This window comes from Vulpes lagopus, chromosome 19, assembly GCF_018345385.1.
Source record: "Vulpes lagopus strain Blue_001 chromosome 19, ASM1834538v1, whole genome shotgun sequence".
NCBI lineage: Eukaryota > Metazoa > Chordata > Mammalia > Carnivora > Canidae > Vulpes > Vulpes lagopus.
Genome location: NC_054842.1, coordinates 44,687,730 through 44,713,147, shown reverse-complemented (window position 1 = coordinate 44,713,147; position 25,418 = coordinate 44,687,730). Strand labels below are relative to the sequence as shown.

General features: G+C 37.0%; 2 protein-coding genes across 8 annotated transcripts in view; one reads left to right on the top strand and one right to left on the bottom strand.

The window, feature by feature from the left end:
- The window catches only part of LOC121479085 (ceruloplasmin), a 62,755-nt gene that overhangs the window by 31,051 nt on the left and 6,286 nt on the right, over positions 1 to 25,418 (top strand). Inside the window, exons 12-21 of one of the 5 annotated variants that reach the window (XM_041734591.1) lie at positions 4,092 to 4,242; positions 5,732 to 5,944; positions 7,036 to 7,243; positions 8,782 to 8,921; positions 10,089 to 10,217; positions 11,605 to 11,711; positions 13,185 to 13,401; positions 13,984 to 14,123; positions 15,239 to 15,401; positions 20,105 to 20,345. In XM_041734591.1, coding sequence (XP_041590525.1) covers positions 4,092 to 4,242; positions 5,732 to 5,944; positions 7,036 to 7,243; positions 8,782 to 8,921; positions 10,089 to 10,217; positions 11,605 to 11,711; positions 13,185 to 13,401; positions 13,984 to 14,123; positions 15,239 to 15,401; positions 20,105 to 20,121 — 1,485 coding nt within the window. In that variant the 3' untranslated portion in view covers positions 20,122 to 20,345. The other 4 variants (XM_041734592.1, XM_041734589.1, XM_041734590.1 and 1 more) reach the window with 4 other exon arrangements.
- HPS3 (HPS3 biogenesis of lysosomal organelles complex 2 subunit 1) overlaps positions 21,874 to 25,418 on the bottom strand; it is a 39,108-nt gene continuing 35,563 nt past the window's right edge. For 2 of the 3 annotated variants that reach the window (XM_041734596.1, XM_041734595.1), the window contains one exon: positions 21,874 to 22,266. In XM_041734596.1, the coding sequence (XP_041590530.1) occupies positions 22,139 to 22,266 (128 nt within the window). In that variant the 3' untranslated portion in view covers positions 21,874 to 22,138. The remainder of the gene's footprint in view (positions 22,267 to 25,418) is intronic. The other variant, XR_005984640.1, reaches the window with a different exon arrangement.

Sequence of the window (25,418 nt, the reverse complement as noted above, 5' to 3'; positions counted from 1 at the left end):
CGCCTGCCTTTGGCCCAGGGCGCGATCCTGGAGACCCGGGATCGAATCCCACATCAGGCTCCTGGTGCATGGAGCCTGCTTCTCCCTCTGCCTGAGTCTCTGCCTCTCTCTCTCTCTCTGTATGACTATCATAAATAAATAAAAATTAAAAAAAAAAAGAATCCTTCATAGTTTCCTTTTCTCTTCCTCTTTCCACATATGTTCTTATGCTTTATTTCTTAAATTCCACACATGAGGAGTTCTCATGGTATTTGTCTTTCTCTATTTTTATTTGGTTTATATTATTATTTATATTTGTTTATTTCTCTGATTTGTCACTTAGCATTATATACTCTAGCTCTATCCACAATATTGCAAATGTCAAGATTTCATTCTTTTTCAATGACTAAGTAATATCCTATTATGTGTGTGTGTGTGTGTATATATATATATATATATACATATAAAATACATCCTCTTTACCATTCATTAGTTGACGGACATTTGGGTTCTTTTTATAGTTTGGCTATCATTGATAATGCTGCTATAAACATTAGGGTGCATGTACCCCTTCAAATTTGTATTTTTATATCTTTTGGGTAAATAGCGAGTAGTGCAATTGCTGGATTGTAGGGAAGTTCTATTTTTAACTTTTTGAGGAACCTCTGTTCTCAAAAACCAACTGTTTTTGAGAGTGATTGCACAGTTTGCATTCCCATTAACAGTGCAAGAGGATTACCCTTTTCCCACATCCTTGCCAACACCAGTTTCTTGTGTTGTTAATTTTAGCCATTCTGACAAGTGTGAGGTGGTATCTCATCAAAGTTTTGATTTGTATTTCCCTGATGATAAATGACATTGAGCATCTTTTCATGTGTCTGCTGGCCATCTGGATGTATTCTTTGGAAGAATACATTTCTTGATTAGGTTATTTGTTTTTTGGGTGTTGAGTTTGGTAAGTTCTTTATAGATATATCAGATACGTCATTTGCAAATATCTTCTCCCATTCCACAGTTTGCCTTTTAGTTTTGTTGATTGTTTCCTTCAATGTGCAGAAGCTGTTTATCTTAATGAAGTCCCAATAGTTCATTTTTGTTTTTGTTTCCTTTGCCTCCAGAGACATGTCTAGTAAGAAGTTGCTATAGCTGATGTCAAAGAGGTGGCTGCCTGTGTTCTCCTCTAGGATTTCGATGGTTTCCTCTCTCACATTTAGGTCTTTCATCCATTTTGAATTTATTTTTGTGTATGGTGTAAGAAAGTGGTCTAGTTTCATTCTTCTGCATGTTGCTGTCCAATTTTTTCAAAACCATTTGTTGAAGAGACTCTTTTTTTTTCATTGGATATTCTTTCCTGCTTTGAAGATTAGTCGACCATGGAGTTGAGGGTCCATTTCTGGGTTTTCTATTCTGTTCTATTGATCTATGTGTCTGTCTTTATGCCAGTACCATACTGTCTTGATTATCACAGCTTTGTAATAACAGCTTAAAGTCTGGAATCATGAATCCTCCAGCTTTTCTTTCTTTTTTTTTCAGGGTGCTTTGGCTATTTGGAGTCTCTTGTGGTTCCACATAAATTTTAGTATTGTTTGTTCTAGCTCTGTGAGAAATGCTCGTGAGCACTGTGGTTTTTAAATATTTTTAAAATTACATTTCTGTATTGAATTTGATAGTGTTTTATTAGAATTTCTCACCTAAGCTATAAGTGATATTATTTTAGATTTTGTGTGCTTTTTAAAAGTATTATATTATGGTTATTCTATCTTCATTAAATAAATTGGGACAATTTCCATGTTTTGAATACTTTGGAACTGTTTAAATAGATTGGAATTATATACTTCTTAGAGATTTGAAAGAAATTGCCTGTAAAATTATTTCAACTGTGTGATTTTTTTTAAAAAGTAGTTTGGCATTTTTCTCTTCTCTTCTTTTCTTTTTTTCTTTTTTTGTCTCTTAAAATGTGTTTTAATTACATTTTTATTTATGCTTTTGCCTTTATTAATTCCATTCTCCTTTTTTCATTTTATTTTTCTAAAATTTTCAGATATTTAAAAACATTTATTTTTATTTGGTTTCACTTAAAATAAAGAGTATTTAAGGGGTGTCTGTGTGGCTCAGCTGGTTAAGCATCCAATTCGATTTTGACTCAGGTCATGATATCAGGGTCATGAGACCACCCCATGTCAAGCTCCACACTGGGAGTGCAGCCTGCCAAGATTCTCTCTCTTCCTGTGCCCCTCCACTCTTCCCATTCCTGTGCACACATGTCTGTGCACTCTCCCTCTTCCTAAAAGAAATTTAAAAGATATTTCAGACTCTTAGTTTATATGTTTAGTTATATTCCACACATTATGCCTTGTTCTCATGGACATTGCTTACTAAATATTTAGTAATCCATGTTTGCTTCCTCTCTGATCTAAGATTATTTAGATCAAATACGATCTTTTTAATTTTATTGACTTTTTGTCCCTTTATTAGTACTTTTTAGTTTTGTTGCATTATGATCAGAAGACATGGCCTGTAAACTTTTCACTGAAGTTTTCTCTATAGATCAGAATACAAGTGATTGTAGCAGTCCTCTAATTAGAATCCCTACACATCTGAGAATGTATTTCTGTTGTTTGCTAGGTTTAGAATTTTCGTATCATAATCTTTTTTCCCTCAAAAACATAAATGCTACTCCATCTTCTTCTAACATTTATTGTGCTAAAGAAGTCCAATGATAATACGTTTTAAATGACTTATTGTAGAAACTTGTCTATGGCTGAAATTTTAAAATCTTGTCAAAAATATTTTTAAACATAAATCTCTATGACTACTTTTGCTTGTTTTCAGTGAAGCTTTTGAATCTGAATTTTCTCTTTATGGTGGTAAACATTTCCACTATTACTTATTATCATTCTGTCTTCCCCTTTTATAATGTCTCTCTTTATGAAATCATTACTATATATATTTTTTTCATCTTTGAATCTTTTCTTCTGGTTTCTTAAAATTATCTCCATCACAGGGGCGCCTGCATGGCATAGCCAATTAAGTGTCAGACCCTTGGTTTCAGCTCACGTCATGATCTCAGGGTCATAGGATCAAGTTCTGCATCAGGTTCCATTCTCCATACAGAGTTTGTTTGAGACTCTCTCTCTCCCTCTGCCCCTACCCCCACTCTCTCTTTCTCTCAAACCAATCAATAAATCTTTAAAAAATTATCTTCATCACTGATTCAGTTTTAGAATCTAACCTTCAGTTCTCTGCTTTTGTTAGATTTTTAAAGTTTGATAATCAGAGATATCTGGATGGCTCAGGGATTGAGCATCTGTCTTCAGCTAAGGCCGTGATCCTGGAGTCCCTGGATCCAGTCCTACACCGGGCTCCCTGCATGGTGCCTCCTTCTCCCTCTGTCTCTCATGAATGAATAAAAAAATCTTTAAAAGTTTGATAATCATGTTTCTCATCTGAAAAAAATATCTCAGAAGAAAGACATGCCATAGTCTCTAAAGTTTTCTCTTCTCTGAGGGAGCATCTAGTTTTTAGGGGCTCATATGCTTTGATTTCTTAGACTGATTGCCTTCTTCTGAACTAATGAAACATTTCATAGACCAGATAGCATTTCTGCCTGCTTATTTTTCACCAGGGACAGGGGCAGAGGAAGTGAGAATGTTTTTCCAGATGACTGGAGATTGTGTGAATTCCTGGCCCCCCTCATTTGGCAGGCTATGTCTTTATTTAAGATGGTTCCTATCTTACAGAAATTCTTCAAGTTTTCATGAACACAGATGTCACTTTCCTTAATTTCTGGCACAGGCACCTATTCTCTCCACCTTAATCATTGTTTTTGGTGTGTTCACTTGGTTTGGGCAGAACTGGCAGGAAGGTGGGGAAAGGAGTCAAAAGTTATAGGTGCCAAGAGAGACTTAGATCATGTTGAACCAAAAATCTTCTACACAGATAGTAGTGAAAACTCTGGTAGTCAGCTGGACTATTTCACGAGCCCCATCTACAAAGAGGAATGGAAACTTCTTATCCTTCCTTTGGTGAGTTTGTGCACAAATAGTATTGTGTACAGGGAAGTCTTTCTGCTTCGCTTATCCTATCTTCACCTCATTGTTCTTGTTTTACAGAAAGGTGTAGACAAGGAGTTCTATCTGTTTCCCACAGTCTTTGATGAGAATGAAAGTTTACTCCTGGATGAAAATATTAGAATGTTTACAACTGCACCTGATCTGGTAAATAAGGAAGATGAAGACTTTCAGGAATCCAATAAGATGCACTGTAAGTATGAATCATCGCCAATATTAGGTTATTTCAGTACTGCACGTGGAATGCTTTCAATGAAACCAAAAATGCTAATAGCTTTGCCCATTGCTTAATTTTCAATAAATGATTAAATATAACTTTGAGGGTAATGTTGATATTTAAGGTATCAGTCAAATATTCTTCATTTTGCTTAATCTAGAATAATAAAACATACAAAATAGAGCAATTAGATGCATGGTCCTTAAAATGTAGCCCCTGGATCAGCAGTTTCAGCATCACCCAGGGACTCGTTAGAAGTGCAAATTCTTGGGCCCCAACTCCTACCTGTTGAATCAGAAACTTTATTTTTTTTTTAAGATTTTAAATTTATTTATTCAGAGAGAGAGGGGCAGAGACACAGGCAGAGGGAGAAACAGGTTCCATGCAGGAAGCCTGAATTGGGACTCAATCCTGGGTCTCCAGGATCACACCCTGGGCTGCAGGCAGCGCTAAACCGCTGCGCCACTGGGGCTGCCCAAATCAGAAACTTTATGTGTGGGGCTAGCAATCTCTATTTAACAAACCCTCTACATCATTGTGATACTTGCTTAAGTTTGAGAACTACTGGATTAGATGCGTGTCTTGCCTGTGGTTCAATGGTGACAGCTTCATTTTATTATTCAATATGAGGAAAGATACGGTCTCTGTTTTCAATGAACTTCAAAGATTCTCACCCTTGTCTACAAATTAGAATCCCCTGGGAGTTTTATTAAAACTGTTAAAACTATTTTTTAAGTGCTCAGGGTAACCTCCAGGAATGTTTACTTCATTAAAAACCTAGCATCAGATTTTCTATTTAGTTCCCAGGGTAATTCTAAAGGTCTAGAGACAGTAAGCTAATTGTTCAGAATGTCCACACTGTTAATGGCCTACATGTAAAAATCACTGTAGTAGTAAGAAGAAACAAATGTAAAGTTGGGTTACAGACTGATGTTGTTTTTCTAATTGGATCAATACTAGTCGCAATCATTAAAATATTCCTTTTGGGTTTGCATTTTTGCATTTTGGAGAAGTTGAGACTATTACCTATTAGTCATAGCAGTGAGAGAAAACTTCCTGTATTCACTCTTACCTGTTATTCAAGATGAATCAGAGAATTTACCATCCAAAGCGACAAACACATTCCCAGTCCACAGTGCCCAGGAATAACTGTTATTATTCATACATTTGGGTGCTTACAAATATGACTGTTGAGAGAACTAAGAAGTGGCTAGCTAGGAAGAACAGTGCAGAACTTTAAGAACCCCACATTTGGCTCTTCCCCTTCCAGTCAGGAACTGTTCTGGGGTTGCTGGGTACAGCAAGGAGTTGCAGAGACACTCCTGACGCATAAAGAGGTGGGGCAGGCATGAATAAGTCTTTCAAAAATTAAATAAACAAAGTTGGCTCTGGAAAATCTGGGAGGTTGTCATGTAGCAGAACATAAGGTAAACCACTTTTAAAATATAATTTTCCAACTTTACAGCCATTAATGGATTCATGTACGGGAATCAGCCTGGTCTCAACATGTGCCGAGGAGATTCAGTTGTGTGGTACTTATTCAGTGCTGGAAATGAGGCTGATGTACATGGGATTTACTTTACAGGAAACACATATCTGTCAAAAGGAGAAAGAAGAGACACAGCAAACCTCTTCCCTCAAACAACTACTACGCTCATAATGCAGCCTGATACTCCAGGTATCTTTCTTTAAAGTCAAGACAAGTCTCCATTGAATCAATTCATGTCATTTTGGTTTAAAATTTTGTGTTGGATGAAAAACTCATCTCTTCCCCAAGTCTCCCAAATGCCCTTCCTTCCCTTGAAGAGCACATCTGGGCCACTATTAGCTAAGTATGTGCCAGATAGGTCCATTTCCTTCCTGTTGAGAGGAAAGGAGTAACAAGTGAAGAGTAAACTGTGGTTTCTCCCATTTCCACATAGTAGAATCCTCAAACTGTTCTCTTTTTAAATTACGGTCCTTTTAAAGATAGCTGGCAAATCAGACTAGAAAGGGAATGACTTTCATAACAGCTCTGCAGTTAAACTTTTTGTCATCTCTCTGGAGCTTACATGTAGTGATGGCTTGTTGGTGGTTTGCAATTGAGTGTCCTATACTAGAAATATAGCCATGCAAAATGAGAGATACCTATAGGCCTTGTTCTGAATGAGTAAAGCAAACTAAAACAAAAAAGAAAGAACTTTAACCAAAACATGAAACATGCTAACTTGCTTCAGGCCCTATCTGGTTCATTCTATGCCACTGCAACATAAAACAAGTCCTATGTCATCTCTTCCATTATTCATTAGACAAGTATAAATAGAAGAGTGAAAGAAAAATGATGAACTGCTCTTGTGAAATGGAAATTCTAGTGCAGGGACACAGACAAGAAGCAAATACATTAATATATATAGCAAGTAGGGTTATCAGTACTACAAAGAAAAATGGCAGAAAAGGGGCTAGTGACTGATGTGGGAAAGTAAGAATTCTCTGATATGGTGACAATTAACCAGGAGGCTAAATTAAGTAAAGATGTGAGCTATATGGATATTTTGGGGAAGAGTGTTCCAGGCAGAGGAAACAGCACATGCAAAGGCCCTAAAGTAGGCACATACTTGACTTGTTCTAAGAACAGCAAAGAGGCCTCTGTGACTGGAGCAGTGTGAGTGGTAGCTGATGTGATCATCTAACCAAACCATGTTAAGGACTTAGTGTTCATTCTGAGTGAGTTGAGGAGCCATAGAAGGAGCTGAGCAAAGGAGTGACATGCTTTCTTATCTACCATTCCAGGGACTTTTGACGTTGAATGCCTAACAACCGATCACTACACAGGAGGCATGAAGCAAAAATACACAGTGAACAAATGCAAGCAACAGTCTGCCCATGTAGGCCACTACCGGTCAGAGAGGTTCTACTACATTGCAGCAGTGGAGGTGGAATGGGATTATTCTCCAAGTAGAGAATGGGAACAGGAGTTGCGTCTCTTACAAGAACAAAAGTAATTATCTAGACTCTGATTCCCAATTTTAAGTTTTCTCTTTCAGAGAATTAAGAATTAGGCGAAATTTTAGAAAAACAAACAGTTGCATTAAGCAGTAACAACAGAACAATGACAAAATGCTTCCCAGCTGGGAACCTTTCCTTATTAATTTCTGTTCTCACAATTTTCTCATAGGAAAATTTCCATCTCCCTCATTTGATTCTTTTTTTTTTTTTTAAAGATTTATTTATTTACTCATGAGAATACACAGAGAGAGAGAGAGAGAGAGAGGCAGAGACACAGGCAGAAGGAGAAGCAGGCTCCATGCAGGGAGCCTGATATGGGACTCGATCCTGGGTCTCCAGGATCACAGCCTGGGCTGAAGATGGCGCTAAACCCCTGAGCCACCCGGGCTGCCCCTTCATTTGATTCTTTATAGTCACTCATCTTACTTTCTTTTCTGTTGGATGATCTTCTTATATTCACGTGCCATTATCTTGCTATCAATTTTCAAACTTAAACAAAAATTAATGCCTATATTCAAAGCTAAAATATTATTTTCCTTACCAGCTGTTTGCTGCTTATCTTATCTTTCCTCCAGAGATTTCCTTATCAGTTCAGTAATCCATTCTTTTGCATTCTTAAAACTATCATGTGTGAAGAATATTTTAAATTCTTGAGGGCAGTGTAGTAGATATGGGCTCTGTCCAAGAACTTATAGAGAAAATATGCTTCAAAACCACCAATAACATGTACATTATGGAAGTGTTAAAAATAAGTTCATTGTGAATAAATATAAGTGCATCAGTTCTGGAGCTTCAGAAACTACATGTAGAGCAGTATCACTAGACACTTCTTGAAGATCTTTCCAACCACTTTCCCCTCCCTCATCTTATACAACATGGATATGATTTGAGAGATTGGGATGGACATGTGTTCAGATCTGGGATGCACAACATGCCTGGTAACCTGTAGCTAAGCTAAGGTTAGCTGGTTAGTTTGACTGTGATGGGGAGTATGATTTGTAGCATAGAAGAGTAAAAGGTTATTTCAAGTGATGGAAGTAAAATAGTCAAGTGTCTACAGGAGCTATGAGGAGTCAATGCAAACTTTAGGGAAAGGGAGTGGCTGGAAACACAGGGCCATTTCAGCTCTTATAAACCAGAAATACTACATCAAGCAGGGAATTCTTCATCCATGAGATCTGGGCTCAGAATTTTGGAGCTGCAGAGAAACCTTAGAGATCATGTCATCTCCTACTTCATTTTAGGGGTGAGGAAACTGAGGGACCACTGGCCAATGACTGGCTGGAGGTCATTTTAGCTAGTGGCAGAGTCAGTACCAGGTCTCAGAGGGCTTCGCTCCCACCTAGAAGCACTTTCTACCAAATCTTTCTGTTTCTAAAGTCTTATTCTTTCTTGCTGAAATAGGAGAGTACTATTAAAATTAGCATAATTACTTAAATGAAAACTGTATTTTTATTCAAAATTTAAAACTCAACTTCAACTTCGATTAAGACAGATACTAACCTTACTTGTGTGTCTGTTTTGTTTAAGTGTTTCGAATGTATTTTTAGATAAGAAAGAGTTTTACATAGGCTCCAAGTACAAGAAAGTTGTGTACCGGCGGTACATGGACAGCATGTTCAGAGTTCCTGTGAAGAGAGAAAATAGAGAAGAACATCTGGGAATTCTAGGTACTTTAATCATCAGTGTGGGGTAGCGATGTGATACTATGTGCAATAAGAGTACGTGTCCACAGGTTTAACTTCCCAGTTCATAGTCAAAGGTATTCAAATAAAAATAAAAGTTATACAATAAAAACAAGAAGCCTATACTCACTAAAGAATATGGCAGAATAAAAATATTCCTTACCTCTCTTAGAAACAAAGCATTATCCCATATACTAATGAAATTGTATGTATTTGGTGTTCGTCAAATTGATGCCTATATTTTTGGTGAAATTCCTAGAAATTATTTTCTAATGAAAATCTTAGTCAGACTCTCCCTGTTATTCTGCCTATCTCCCCCTCCCAAGTCATAGCTATTTGTCTTTAAAATAGCCATGTGAGTGATTAACTCCAAGAAATAAAAGTACATATAGACAAGGAAATAAAGAAAAGAAAAATTGTTGCCATACACAAGGCATGGAAGAGTTGCTTTCCTTTTTTCAGAAATCCTTTTAAGAGAGAATGTCTAAGAATTTGACCAACATTGGTCTTGGGAAATTTCTTCAAGATTATCAAGTGCAAGGGACATCATTTCCAGCCCCACTGTATTTCCATACTAACAGAGTACCCTGGGGCTTGCTATCCTCAACCCCTGGAAGAAGACATGCGAGGGAGAATGGCATGGTTGCTGGGTCTCAGAAATTCTCTTAGCAGCAGACAAGCTAAGATTGGCTAGAGAGGGTAGAAATGGGAGGGGGTGGCCCCACCCACTCTTCCAAATGCAGTACTGCCATAAACTCACACTCAAGAAGGCCTGGAAGTCCAAATGCTGAGAAATGAGAGCAAGTGCTATATAATGACTCTTGGCCAGGGTAGGGTCATAGTTGACTCACCAAGATTAGGGCATTGCCCTGCAGGGGGCTTTTAGGCCAAAACCTCCCATAGGACTCTTGATGAGAGATGCACGCTGGGTTTCCATTTATAGAGGCAACCATTACTAGTGTTTTTATTCTGAATCTTCTGAGGCCAGGTGTAAATCCAAGAGTAGTATAGTATGAAGCCAAAATTGGGGGGGGGGGGGGGAATAGACTCTGGCCTTAATGCTAAGAAAGTTACCTGATATTTGCTTCCATTACTGAGTTAGAATTTTGCATCTGATAGGTATAAGCCACTCTTCTTTCTTACTTTTGCCAGGTCCACAACTTCTTGCAGATGTTGGAGATAAAGTTAAAATTACCTTTAAAAATATGGCCACAAGGCCCTACTCAATACATGCCCATGGGGTGAAAACAGACAATTCTACAGTTATTCCAACTTTACCAGGTACTCATGCGGGGAGAGGGGTTGCATTTTATTAAGCATTATAGGCTTTCTACAAATGACTGTTATCATCAGAGAGGCATTCTTTCCAAATGGATGGTGGTTAAGAGGGCATGCAGGGAGGTGTATCTGTGTGTATGTCTCCATGCATCTACAAGGAAAGGGAAGGGAATGTTAGGGAAGGAGGAGTCAAGGACAGTGCTAAGGTTTTGGGCATCTGCTATGGGTGGCTGAGCAGGCTGGGGAATGGAAGAGAAGGAAATGTTATTTTTTTGGTTTATGAAGTTAAGAGTATAGATGAAGAGATGATAAAGTTCAGGTGGTGAGTCTATGCTTCATATTCTCAGTGAAATGTTCTGCTTAGAAAAGGGGTGATGAGGTAGGGGTAGGTAAGATGGAGAATCTGAGGAAAAAGTCTTACCACATCCCTTGAAACCACCCTTCCTGTCCTGCTTGATTGTCTAGAAAGCATTTGTCAGACTCTGGCTAATGAAAGTCTGACAGCATGAATATGTAACAGTGAGGCCTATGTAAATGGAGTGGATGGTGAGTGCCCACAGCTAAAAGTCAAGTTGGACAAACTTGGACAAAACTCTAAGAAGACTGGAAGCAGAGATCGGCCTGGAAAAGAGCCCACAGCAAATGGAAGACAGTAAAGGCCTTGACAAATTAGAAGGGTGGAGCCACTGGCTATCTTCAAAGTGTCAAGGTCCAGGGTATGGCAGTGTCCTATATTTGACAGAGCTGTGACGAAACAGTGTATGGTATGACAGGATGGGACAGACCAGAGAGGGGGTCACTGTGATGAGTCAGTGACCCCTAAGATCACAAGGTCTAAGGGCTCCTCACCAGGAATTGTGGAATCACTAGGGATAATATTGAAAAAGGAGAAAAGGAAGGCCCAGGGAATTACTCCGGGCAGTCCAGGTATAAGCACATAGAAGACTTGCACATGTGACTAGGGGATATCACTTGACAGCTGAAGACAGTGTTTTACAGAAACATACTTCAAGCTAAAAAAAGATGTGTCACAAAGTTCCTTCAAATTATAATATTGATATTGCCACCTCCTGGGTTGGTGGTATTGTACGTGTGTCATGGATAGGTAACTCATAACTGACAAAGAAGATCTAAAAGTCTGTCTTATAAATAAATAAATAAATAAATAAATAAATAAATAAATAAATAAATAAATAAATAAAAATGTCTTACAGTTTGTCTAAAAACTGAATTCCTGAAAGCAATTTTGAGTTCCACTACTTTTTAAAACTAATTACCTTGACATTTCCAGTTTCTAGGTCACTGGTCATCAAGGCTTACTGTGTATATTTATATGTATATCAAATATGTACCAAATGTAACCTGATGTGTTAACACTTGATTAATCTAGGTAAAACTCGCATTTACACATGGAAGATCCCAGACAGAGCTGCGGCTGGAATAGAGGATTCTGCTTGTATTCCATGGGCTTACTATTCAACTGTGGATCAAGTTAAGGTAAACTTTAAATCATTTATGTTTTGTGAAAATCCCCAAGATAGACACACAGTTGAAGAAAGATGAGATTAGAGTTTTCCTATGATCCAATTCTATCTCAAAATCCCAGCAAAGTAAGCTTCTCTACAATTCACTTTGGTTTCATTTTTTGGTTTGTTTCTTTTTAAGGATAGAGTTATAAACATATTAACCCTATGACTGCTGATTATGAGTAACAGAATCAAACATTAATCAAACAAAATATGAATCTATGATAAATATGAATATATTAATATAAAAGTATTTCACCTCCCTTTTGACGTAAAAATACATTAAACCAAAGAGCTGAGGTACATGATTTCAGAGCTCTGTTATTGTATGATAATAAAAGTGTTGATCTCAGTAGTCAATCCAGCACAACTAAAGCTACTTGATTGACTATTTCAAAGCCACCAAAACACTCAACAACTGCAAATCAGAACTTGTTCCAAGATTCTTTTGCAGAATTAAATCTTAGTCCAAATCTCTCTCCGGACTTCTATACACCAGCCTACTGATCATCTCCACCAGCATGTCCCACCAGCACTGGAAACACAATTCTAACATGGAATTGAGATCATCCTCCGCCTCTTGTATTTCCTATTGCAATAAGTAGCACCATAAATTCCAAATCTACTCATTTGTTCAATCTAGAACCCTGGATAGAAGTATCTAATTCTTCCCCCTGGCTCAGACAGGCAATTCAGACACCTACATATAATAGTCTATTCTTTCTATCTCCATAGATCAGGTTCTTATAATTTGCCTCACTACTGCAATGGCCTCCCAGGCTCCAGCCTCTTCCTCCTTCAATCCTTCTTTCACTCCACCACCAAGATGACTGGCCTAAAATGCAAATCTGCTGCCATGCCATATTCATTTTTTCAATGGCTACCTATGACACATAAGATAAAATCTAAAATTCCTGAACATGATATGGCTCAAAGGCTCTTCCAGACTTAATCTGCCATTGCTGACACCCAGCCAAACCAAACTTCTCATAGATTTGTCAACTATGGTCTTTCTCCTCTGTATTCCTCCCATCACAACAAGTGATTCATTTCTTCCATCCTCTATTTCCTCTACTAGCCTGAGTTCCTGGAGGGCAGGGGCTTTGTTTGATTCATCTCTGGATTTTTAGAGACTGGCATAGTGTTTGACTTACGGAATAGGCAAATCAGCACTATTCATTTGGGGTTCTTTTAAATGGCTGCTCACTAGCTGAGCCAATATTTGGCTCCAGCACACATTTCTATTACTTCAGCATCACCCATTCAACCTACCTACTACTCATCATGAGTCCAATTTAACTACAAGTGGAAAGTGACTGACCCAACAGCACTATGGTAGGCAAATCCCACTATTTAAATGAGTCCTTTTAAATTCCCAAGGTCCCAGTTCTCTGAGATGCTGACTTACATCATGAGGATGACTGAAGTTTTTGCTTGTTTTCAGGATCTCTATAGTGGATTAATTGGCACACTGATTGTTTGCCGGAGACATTACACGGAATTCTTCCATCCCATATTAAAATTGGAATTCTCCCTTCTGTTTTTTGTTTTTGATGAAAATGAATCCTGGTACATAGATGACAACATCAAAACATACTCTAACCACCCTGAGAAAGTAAACAAAGATGATAAAGAATTCATAGAAAGCAATAAAATGCATGGTATGATACATTATTTTAAACTCTATTTTTTCCCTTCTTTCAAATAAAATTAGCTTGGAGACTACTCATTTGTTTAATTTTTCTTCAAGATTTTATTTATTTATTCATGAGAGACACAGAGAGAGACACAGAGAGAGGTAGCGATATAGGCAGAGAGAGAAGCAGGCTCCCTGTGCGGAGCCCAATGTGGGACTCGATCCCAGGACCCAGGGACCATGCCCTGAGAGATGCCCAACTGGGCCACCCACACACCTTCATTTATTTTTTAATAAACCAGTTCTGCCTCACTGTGCATGTGAGAATTCTGGTCAAAGCAAAAACCATCTACTAACTTCTCTCCCAATTCCAAAGTCTCATTCCATTTTAAACTCACAATTAGGATTAAGGCTTTTGGTGCTAAGTGACTAGAAAACCAGTGTGACATTATTGACCTTAAAGTATTCATTTCCTTATCTGTAGTGAAATAATTTCCATTACCTCAAAAAGATCCCATACATTAACCTAGTAATCATATTGTCAGTGAAATTGCTATTGATTTAAAATATCCTAAAAGGTAACGCAAAAACCATGTGCTTTCCCCAGCTATTAACGGGAGAATGTTTGGGAACCTACGAGGCCTCAGGATGAATGTGGGAGATGAAGTCAACTGGTATCTGATGGGAATGGGCAATGAAATAGACCTGCACTCGGTACATTTTCATGGCCACAGCTTCAGATACAAGGTAAGAGTGATCCATGGTCATTAGTCTTGTTCTACTGGAAAATGTTTTAATTCAAATGAAGAAAATATTCATTTAAAAAAAAAAGTTTCAAGAGACAACTAAATTATTTTCAAAAAGTGAACCACACAGCAATTTCAATTGCAGTTACCAACTTCTGTACACATTGGGCTCTTTCTTGGATTTACAGGCTTTCATGGGTTTTCATGGAATTCTGCTCAGATATTGCTAGGCAAGGTATTTGGATAGAATTGTTAGCAGAGAGGTTAAGAATGTTCATATAATGATGAGTCAGTAGAGACAAGACTAATTTATAATCTCTACCTGTTCTAACTTCTGAATCTTAAATGGCCGAAAGTGAAAAATGTTATCATTTTGGTGTCAGGCAACTGATTGGTCCCCAGATCTTAATGCTACTACTTCTACTTCTCACCCAGTGCTGATTTCAGCAGAAGTCAATAGCTCCCTTTCTTACCTTGAGTTAATGTAGAAAATTCAGAAGCAATCACACAGCCCATTGCAGGAAAGGCCATTTTGCCACCTGTATTTTGGTTTACATAGATGTTATATTCTTAGGGGGCTCTCAATTTTGTCCCTGCAGAAATGCCGCCCAAGGGCTCCGTGTCTAGTGTAGACTCTCCCTGAACTGCCCCTGGTTCTGACTTCTCCATTTGCCTCCTTTTCTGCTCCCTGCATTACCATCCCTGCCACAAAGTTTCACAGGCCAACTAATCCAGGTTAGGTTCAGCAAAAGTGAAATTAGGACTGAAATAAGGTCAGAGCTAAATTCCCTTGCATAACTCAAGTGCTCTGATAAAAAGGCAAACGGAGTGTAAGAGGAGCCAGGTAGACCTAAAGGATGAATGACTCTCATCACATCTTTCCTTCACACCCACTTTGTGGCCCATACTGCCAGGCATTTAGCAGGAGTTCTACGACCACACATCTCACTGTTTGTATTGGACGCAGAAATGTATAAAGTCTCTCTCTCTCTGCCTCTTTTTAAAAACAGATTTGTTCATTTTCCCCATATCCCTAAACTGGCCAATGAAAAAGTATTTGATTGAACTATTACATATAATACACATTATATAATATTTGTCATTTTTCTAATCAAGCACAGGGGCATTTATAGGTCCGATGTCTTTGACATTTTCCCTGGGACATACCAAACTGTAGAAATGTTTCCAAGAACACCTGGAACCTGGTTACTCCACTGCCATGTGACCGACCACATTCATGCTGGAATGGAAACTACTTACACGGTTCTATCAAATAGAGGTGAATATCGAGTTAGTAATTCTAGAAGTCGTGTATCATGAATATAATCAAGATGTGCTACTTTGCCTAAATACTTCACCCAGTGTGAAGCACCAGCTTGAAGCAGTGTAATTATTCCTAAAACTGATATGAGAGTGGTTGTGTTATATACAAAAGACTAACTGTGACTTACAAAAGATGCATTTAGAATTTAATTTCTTTCTTAATAAAAAACATTCAACCTTTTTTCTAGGTAGTACCTGATACACAAGGAAGTCTCCCCGCCTCCCTCCCCGGTCCCCCAAATCAGTATAATTTCAAATAGTCAATCAGGCAGAAATGTCTTTCTGTACTTCTAGGGGTGAGGGGAAGTATTATTGATTATTGTTTGTCAGAGATTATCTAGTCCATTCAGGCTGCTGAATAAAATACCAGACTGGGTAGTTTAGAAACAACATATAAAAAAAAAAAAAAAAAAGAAAGAAACAACACATATTTATTTTTATAGTTCTAGAAGCTGTTAATCTGAGATCAGGGTGCCAGCATGGTTGAATGAGAGCCCTTTCCCAGGTTGTAGACTTCCTATTATACATCCTCACATGGTGGAAGATAAGCTAGCACTCTGGGGCCCCTTTGATAAGGGCACTAATCCCACTCACGAGGGCTCCACCCTCATAATGTCATCACTTCCCAAAGGCCCTACCAAGTTACTGTCATCATGGGCATTAGGTTTCCACATATGAATTTTGGAGGACACAAATTGTTCAGACTATAGCCAAGATCCAGGAAAAAAAAAAACAGAATCTAAATTTCCTGTTTCCCCCACCCCAGCACTAATACTCTTTCCTATGTACATACACATGTGCACAGGACACACACAGGAAAATGAACAGCCCTTTAATGGGTAAATATTCACAAACTGTGTTCTACAGAGGGAAATTCCTGCTGTGTGGTTGCAGGCTTTGGGTGTTTCCTGGGTCTTCTGAGTTCAGAATTGTTGGAGTTGGCAAAAACAAATCCAATAGGGGGAAATGATGTAGAGAAAACAACTCCTTGTGTTTCCTCTTCAAAATGGGCATAAATGGGGACAAATAAGTGGAAGAAAATATAGAAATAAATCTCTTAAAAAAAAATAAAAGTCACTGAAATGTCAACTGTTAGTGCAAACAACATGTTTTCATGTCTGCTCCCGCGTTTTTACACAAATACCTCGTAACATAAAAAAACTATTCTATTAAAACCCTTTATTACAAGGGTAGTACTGAGAGTACTGGAACACCAAATACAGGCAAATAAACCACTGAGTTTAATACCAGTAACTACTAAATGAGGTGAAGCGTCAAACATGAGAAAGAAAACTTAAATAGTGTTTAAAAGAATATCAGCACACACGTAAACCACCACACAGAAGGATGGTCCTGCTCAGAGTAAAAACCAAGAGTGAGGGAACACGGAGGCAGACATTCTGGAAATTCATGTGTGCAAAATGCATAACCTGCAGAGGATGCTGCTGCAGGGTGATCCTACACAGCCCGACACTGAAAAGATTCCTACTATAGAATTAGCCTGGAGGGGGAGGCAGATGATTTCTTGGTTAAGAAAAGGGAGATTTTTTTAAAGCCATAGAGAAAACTGTAGAACAAATAGCAAATGTAAGGGAAATAGACTTACACTGGGTAAGAGATGAAAGAGAAATTATTATATTATTATTATTATATTAAATTTATATTATAATTAAATTATTAAATTATTATTATTATAGAAGGAAACTGTAAACTGAAAGAAGCAGTAATGAACAAAAAAGATAGTTGGAACTATAAACAGGAAAATGGGGAGCCATGTTTACCAGTCAAAATTATCTTTAAAGTTTGATAAAGCTTTGAGTAAGTCTAATTTTAAGTCTAAGATTAATTCTGAATCTTAGAAAATTTTCTGGCTATCCTGACATAGAAAAGAAAGCACATCAGGTTAGAGTAAAATTCTTCAATATTATGCACCAGGAGACAGGCAATTTCCTCCACAACGAAAAAATATCACTAGAAAAGAATTGCAGATATCCTGTCATACTTAATGTTATGCTTCATTTCCCTACTGGAGGAAGGATAATAAAGACCTCCTCTGACAAATAGAAAAGTTGTTTTTTTTTTTTTTTTTTTTTAGATTGTGACATTTCTACTATAGTCAGATAACCTTTTGGAGGAGTCTGTAGGAAAAAAGCTTGCTTCGCTTTAAGTTACTTATAGGCAGGGATGGTATTCTGTATTTCTTCTATTAAGTACCCCAATTCAATCCAATATTCTGCTTCGTAAATATCTAACCACCTATTAATTCAACAACACAAAAAAGAATTTTAAAAAAGTTTTTTGGACAAAGTATCAGAGTTACAGAAAATTTGAGAAAACAGTACAAAAAATTCCCATATACCCTTCATCCAGATTCCCCAAATGTTAACATTTTAGATAGCCACATTTGCTTTCCCATTCACCTGACCCCCACCCTAACACACATACAATGGTAAATATATATACCCACATTTTCTAAAACTAAGGATATTATTATATATAAACACAATACACCTATCAAAATTAAGACATTAAAGATGATTCGGGGCACCTGGGTGGCTCAGTGGTTGAGCATCTGCCTTCGGCTCAGGTCATGATCCCGGGGTCCTGGGATCGAGTCCTGCATCAAGCTCCAGCAAGGAGCCTGCTTCTCCCTCTGCCTATGTCTCTGTCTCTCTGAGTGTCTCTCATGAATAAATAAAAATCTTAAAAAAAGAAAGAAATTAAAGATGATTCAATACTACAGACCCTTTTCAAATTTCACAAATTATTCTAATCACGTTCTTCACAGAAAAAGAAAATCCCACTCATATATTATGTTTAGTTGGCTTGTCTTCTTAGTCTGGAACAGTTTCTTGGTCTTTTATAACTTTGACATTTTAAAAAAACGATTTATTTATTTATTGAGAGAGGGTTGTGCAGAAAGGCAGAGGGAGAGGGAGGGAGATAATCACAAGCAGACTCTCCCCTGAGCATGGAGCCCAACTTGGGGCTCCATCTCATGACCCTGAGAACATGATCTGAGTTGAGAAGAGTCGGGTGTGTAACCAAATCAGCCACCCAGGAGCCCTGACTTTAGCATTTTTAAAGAATACGGGGCAACCACTTTGTAGAATGTCCTTCAATTTGGGTTTGTCTAATGTTCCCTCATGATTAGATTCAGGTTATGCATTTTTTGGCAAGATTCTTACAGGAGTGATATTGTTTTTCTCAGTACACATAACAAGAGGCAAAAGATGTTGATTTTTTTTTTCCTTTACCAATTATGTCAAGTTTGAGCATTTGATTAAGGAGATGACTGTCAGGTTTCTCTACTATAAAATTACTATTTTTCCCTTTATAACTAATTCCCTTTATAATATAATCTTGCAAGGAGGAAAGTAATTTTTCTTTAAATAAAGCAGTACTAGGATGAGATGTATTTTTAAATGTATAAAAAATGGACAGATGTCCATTGACAAATAAATGAATAAAGGAGATGTGGTATATATATTTGCAATGGAATATTACTGAGCCATTCAAAAAGAATGAAATCTTGCCATTTGCAATGACATGGATGGAACTAGAGGGTATTATACTAAGTGAAATAAATCAGTCAGAGAATGACAATTATATGATTTCACTCATATGTGGAATTTAAGAAACAAAACAGATGAACATAGGGGAAGGAAAGGAAAAATAAAATAGAATGCAATCAGAGAGACAAACCATAAGAGGCTCTTAACTATACGAAATAAATTGAGGGTTGCTGGAGGGGAGGGGGATGGAGGAATTGGGTAACTGGGTGATGGGCATTAAGGAGTACATGTGATGTAGTGAGCACTGGGTGTTATATGCAACTGATGAATCACTAAAATCTACCTCTGAAACTAATAATACACTATATGTTAGTTAATAGATTTTAAATTAAAAAAAAAAAAAACAAAAACAGGGATCCCTGGGTGGTGCAGCGGTTTAGCGCCTGCCTTTGGCCCAGGGCGCGATCCTGGAGACCCGGGATCGAATCCCGCATTGGGCTCCTGGTGCATGGAGCCTGCTTCTCCCTCTGCCTGTGTCCCTGCCTCTCTCTCTGTGTGTGACTATCATAAATAAATAAATAAAATTTTTTAAAAAGTGGAAAAATAGAAATGAATCAAAAATAATTAAAGTAACTTTTAAAAATTAGAATATATTTAAACCATATGGTATATGTAGTAGTCCCCCCCTCTTATTAACAAGGGATATGTTGATCCCCAGTGGATGTCTGAAACTGTGGATAATACTGAACCCTATATATACTATTTTTTCTCCTATATATCCATACCTATGATAAAGTCTAATTTATAAATTAGGCCCAGTAAGAGATTAACAACAATAAAATAGAACAATTATAATAATATACTAGAATTAAAGTTATGTGAATGTGGTCTTTTTCTCTCTTGAAACATCTCATACTGTACTGATCCTTCCTGTTCTTGTTATGGTGTAACATGATAAAATGCCTACATAACGAGATGAAGTGAAATGAATGACATAGGCATTGTGACACCGTGTTAAACGACTATTGACCTTCTGAGGAACATCTGCCTCTAGACACAGTTGATCGTGGATAACTGAAGCCATGGAAAAGGGGGGACTACTGTACTGCTTTTAATAATGGTCTTAAAATTTCTTTTTCTATAGACACCAATGTTCGCTGAAAGAAATAAATTGGTGATAAGTGGAAATAAAATGGAAAAACAATGATTCATAATAATGTACATGAAAGTGCTGAAGAAAAAGTTTACTTTGGAATGGCTATAAGCATTAAAAAAAAGACAGAAAATGTACGCTTTCATGAATTTGTGGGGGAAACTGTTACCTTGTTTCATATGAAAAGATCAACAGACACATGACTGACTCTAATACACTTACAATTGATTTATATAGGTTCTTCATTTCAGCACCAGAACTTTATAAAACTGTATTCTCCACCCCTACCCCCAAAATCTATGACCAGATGTTGTTCTTGATGGTTCTTAAAGGATCCCTATTAAGATTCATTGAAATGTTCCCAACCATTGGCTTCCCACATAAATCTATCATGGTGCTAACATCATTCCTAATGCATGAGGTGCATCAGGACATGAGGGCATAGGTGTAGAGAAAGTAAAATGTAAAAAAAAAAATCATTTTTAAATAATAGTAAATTAGGGATGCCTGGGTGGCTCAGCGGTTGAGTATCTAACTTTGGCTCAGGGTGTGATCCCGGGGTCTCAGGATCGAGTCCCACAGTCCCACGTCAGGCTCCCTGCATGGAGCCTGCTTCTCTCTCTGCCTGTGTCTTTGCTTCCCTCTCTGTGTCTCTCATGAATAAATAAATAAAATCTTAAATAAAATAAAATAATAAAATAAAATAAATAAAATAAAAAATAGTAAATTATTTTTTAAATAAATTTTTAAAATGAAACAAGATGAAATTTTAAAAATTAAAATAATGTCAATCTATCTGGATTTTGTGAACCCTTGAAGAGATGGTCAAAAGGTGAATAATCTGGAACTGGAAAAAGCAGAACTGACAAACAGTTCTACAGATTAAATCCTGTAAAAATGAACACTGACATCAGGTGAAAAGTTTCAAAAGACAGCTGTGGCATGGGCAGCCCAGGTGGCTCAGCGGTTTAGCGCCGCCTTCAGCCCAGGGTGTGATCCTGGAGACCTAGGATTGAGTCCCACGTCAGGCTCCCTGCATGGAGCCTGCTTCTCCCTCTGCCTATGTCTCTGCCTCTCTATCTCTCTCTGTCTCTCATGAATAAATAAATAAAATCTTAAAAAAAAAAAAAAACCATAGCTGTGGTAGATGCTGGGTGAGTAGCATTTTTTTCCCAGCTTTAACTAATGTCAAAGCACACTATCAATGAGCTGAACTTGGACTCAAAATTGTTTAATAAAAGATTAAAAAAGAAGACACAACTGTGAATGCAATGATATATTTCTTTATTTTCACATATACTCTAGCTAAAAGAGCAAAAGTACACATCAACAAGAAATAGAAACAAGGCTTTGGCTGAAAAACATGCATCCAACAAATTACATTAATGGCCAGACAAGAAGAAAGTTGACTTTGTAAATTCTACTTCATTGACTCAGGGAAAAACCACAGCATAAGTTTCAAAAGTAACAAAAAACTCTGAAGTCTCTTACTGTGGGAAAACATTAACCTCTTTCACAAAATTATTCAAAGAGAAGAAAGAAGAAGAAAGAAAGAAGAAAGAAGAAGAAAGAAAGAAGAAAGAAGAAAGAAGAAAGAAGAAAGAAGAAAGAAGAAAGAAGAAGAAGAAGAAGAAGAAACAGAAACCTAATTGAGAATCTGGGAAAATCAAGAATAAATTCTGGACAACTTGGAGTGACATTCTTTCAAACATACCTACAAAATGGTTCTCTCACTGATTTGATGTTCCTTGTAATAAAAATCAGGGTATGTCTTTAAAAACATATGCCTTCTTTGAGAAAATTGTTTTGTAACCTTTTTACATTCTGGACAATTAAGTGGATGCAGATCATAAAGTACCAAACTAATATTACCACTACATAGTAAGGTAAGCATCCAGAAAGTATCTGCAAGAAATGTACATATTCTATATGAAAATCCTTTATTTACATTTTTACCTGACATTCAGTTTTTTTTTTTTTTAAGTCAGTCTCTTATGGCATTGTAATATTTTTCAAATGATACCTTTAAGTCAAAGATTTCTTTCGACTGCAGTAGAGAAGATACGGCAAGAAAAAAGCTGCAGTGCCATCTTCTGGGAGGACATTCAAGAAATCCCTCAGTTCTAGTTCCACAGCAACAACTGACAATGTTTCTGTTGGTAGGACAGAGTATCTGAGTTAGAACTGAAAGTCTTTCATCCAACTTTCTTATCACCCAACCAATTCAAAGCTAGTTCAGGCAACAAAATGTTATAACTACGAAGGAAAAAAAAAAAAAGATCAGTCTTTAAAATTCACAGACTGCTTATGGTTTTAACAACTTCTTATTCTTTCTAAAATGCTTGGAGGCTTATTTTATATTAGTTCTATGCAATTTTGACTATTTCATTGCTGGATTATCACATTATTTTTCAGTGTACGTCTATTAGTCTCTAAGGAAAAATAAAATCATTTGGATACTATCTTTAATGTTAGGGCTATGTTGCAGCTAATTTATAAAGATTGCTAGGACAGGAAATACTGTTAATTGATGGATGACATCTTCCTAAATCAGCTCCTCTCCATGAGGAGACTTCCATGTTATTAATAAGTACAAATCTGTCTTCATGACCAATTTTTCCAAAATGTAAAATAATGTGCTCTAGTGTAGACCTTCAATTATGAAGGGATTTAGCAGACATTTTTATAAAGAGAATGATGCAATTTTATGATTCTACTGTTTCTTGATACATACATGCTGCCCTCTGCTGGGAAGAGAAGGCGGTGATATTTAAGAACAGTGTTGGTAAAAAAACACCGGGTTCCATTTCCTGTGTGATCCTCACTGGCCCACCACTTATTCTATTTGCAGAGTGACAGAAATATAAAATCTCCTGCTCAGACGTGTGTGCATCTATTCAAAGTCATCTCTCTAATATTCAGCAACCTATGTCATCCCTTACACAAAGGAATGACGTGCCCATGTTGCTAAAATGTTAATGAACAGCTCAGCAGTGATGTATGGGAAAGATCCCTAGCTCTGGAATCAGATTCTGTGACTTTAAGAAAGTCACTTAACCTTGTGAGTCCTAGTTTCTTCATCTATAATGGGGTGGTACCAATTGCTAGTAGCTTCCAGAGTCCTTTGAGAATTAAATAAAATATAATGATGCATATCTAAAGTATTAATAGAAACTTAATAAACAATGACTACTAACTACTTTGCAAAACCCATATGAAAAACAAGAATTATCAATACTTTCCTATCAAACGAGTTTATGTAGTCTAAATGTGGAGCCTAAAAACAGTATCCTAGGTATTAAAAAACAGAGTTGGGGGCCAGTATTGATGTTATAGAGCCAACAAAAATCTTGCCACTACTCAGTGCTTCTCTTCTGCCAATCAGTAAGGTTGTTATATATATATATACATATATATATATATAAGTTATATAGGTTATAACTTCAAGAATAAGGTCAATATTTTAAATCTGTAAAGGACTTTAAATCCTCCAGTGTGTCTAGAAAATATTCATCAGATGCTGAAAATCATTATTTCTGGCTGATGGGATTTTTAAATGACTTTCTAAACTTCATTTTTGTAATTTACTACAGTGGTAAATTTTTCAATAATAAGCACAGTTCATTACGCCACAAAACAGTAACAAATATTTCCTGGAAATAAGCCAATCACTAGCCCCAGTTTCAATGGCTCTGCACAATGGTTCTCAACCCGCACGATTTTGCTCCCCAGGGACATCTGGAAATGTAAGGAGACATTTTTGTTTATCATAATTGGGGGGGCGCTATTGGTATTTAGTGGCAAAGAATGCTGCTGAACATACTAAAACACACAGGGGACCGCTACACATAAACAAAAGAATTATCAGTCCAAAATGTAAAATACTGCCAGGGTTGAGAAATACTGCATTAGATAGAAAAGAAATCCAAACTCCTAAGCATATTATATAGATTCCTGACCTCCATCTCCAACCTTTCCATCTTATGATTTTGCCTAACGTTTATTTTGGAGTCAATCTTAAACTTCTCATTAGTCTCGGGATACTAAGGCACTGGCTTGTTTCTGGTCACTCAGTAGCAGACCTGGAACTAATCTTGCTCTCCTCTCAGTGTACTACAGCTGCTGAAAAAAATACTTCCTTTGAAAATGGACCTGAAGTTATTCAGGTGTCTCCTCTTCAAATAAAAAAATACAGAATGCTTCCTAGGAGAGGCATACTGCTGGTGAGAAGAGCACAATGGGAAAAGTGAAAAAAAAAAAAACAAACAAACGCTATACAGTTCTTGCAGTTCTCAAGTCTAGTAAACATAAGTTACACACAGCACTTAGTCCTATGAGCCACACACGTACACACGTACACATATCTATGCATACGCACTGACATTTTGATGATACGGGAAAATAGAACATTTAGAGGAATGATGATGCATAGGTTAGGGGTAGAGAGTATGACGATGTGGATGAGAAACGGATGAAGTCTTTTGACTAGGTAATGATGCTGCTGAGGTATGAAGATGTAGGATAGCTTCACTGGAAAGTGATCCATCCACACAAATAATCAGTTCCAGGTTATGTGATAAGTGTGACACAAGTAGGACAAGGCAATCAAATATCTGAAATTTCCACCTTCTGAAGACCAAAAAATCACCCAGAGAGATAGGTAGGACAAAAAGTTAGTATCAAGTCACCACAGCTTCACAGTCACAAGCATACAATTTCACTTAAAATGGGCAACTTCAGAAAAACACCCTCCAATGGCCACTGGTTCTGCCTGACACTTTAAAAACCAATTACGTCAGTTGGAAAATACAGTTCCAGCACTGCCAGTTTCTAATCTTTTATGCACAGTGAAATCAATATAATCACAGCCTTTGTCATCAAGCCAATAATTAACTGGTGATGTTAGCATATAAGACTAGAGAAATTGATAACCTGTCCAGATTGAAAGGTGGATTGATATCAACTTGTTGACAAATCTATCAAGATTTACAAGTAACTATGAATTATGAAAATTCAAACAATACCTATTCTGTAAAACACTGCACAATTTATAGATATCTTTTAAATCCTTGAGAATCTTGTTATTCCTTAGTATTTGCTTACAATTATAATTAATAATAATAATCTTAATTTCCTATATGAAGTAAACTAAGCACTCAGATCATCAATAAAAAATGTAATTGTATTAATGGCTATTCCAGTTTTAAAAATACTGAGGTTGTGCATTTCTAGGACTATGATAATTTGTTAAGTGTTTGAAAAGATTGACTTAAAAGCATCAGCTCCATGGTTAGAAGAGATAAAT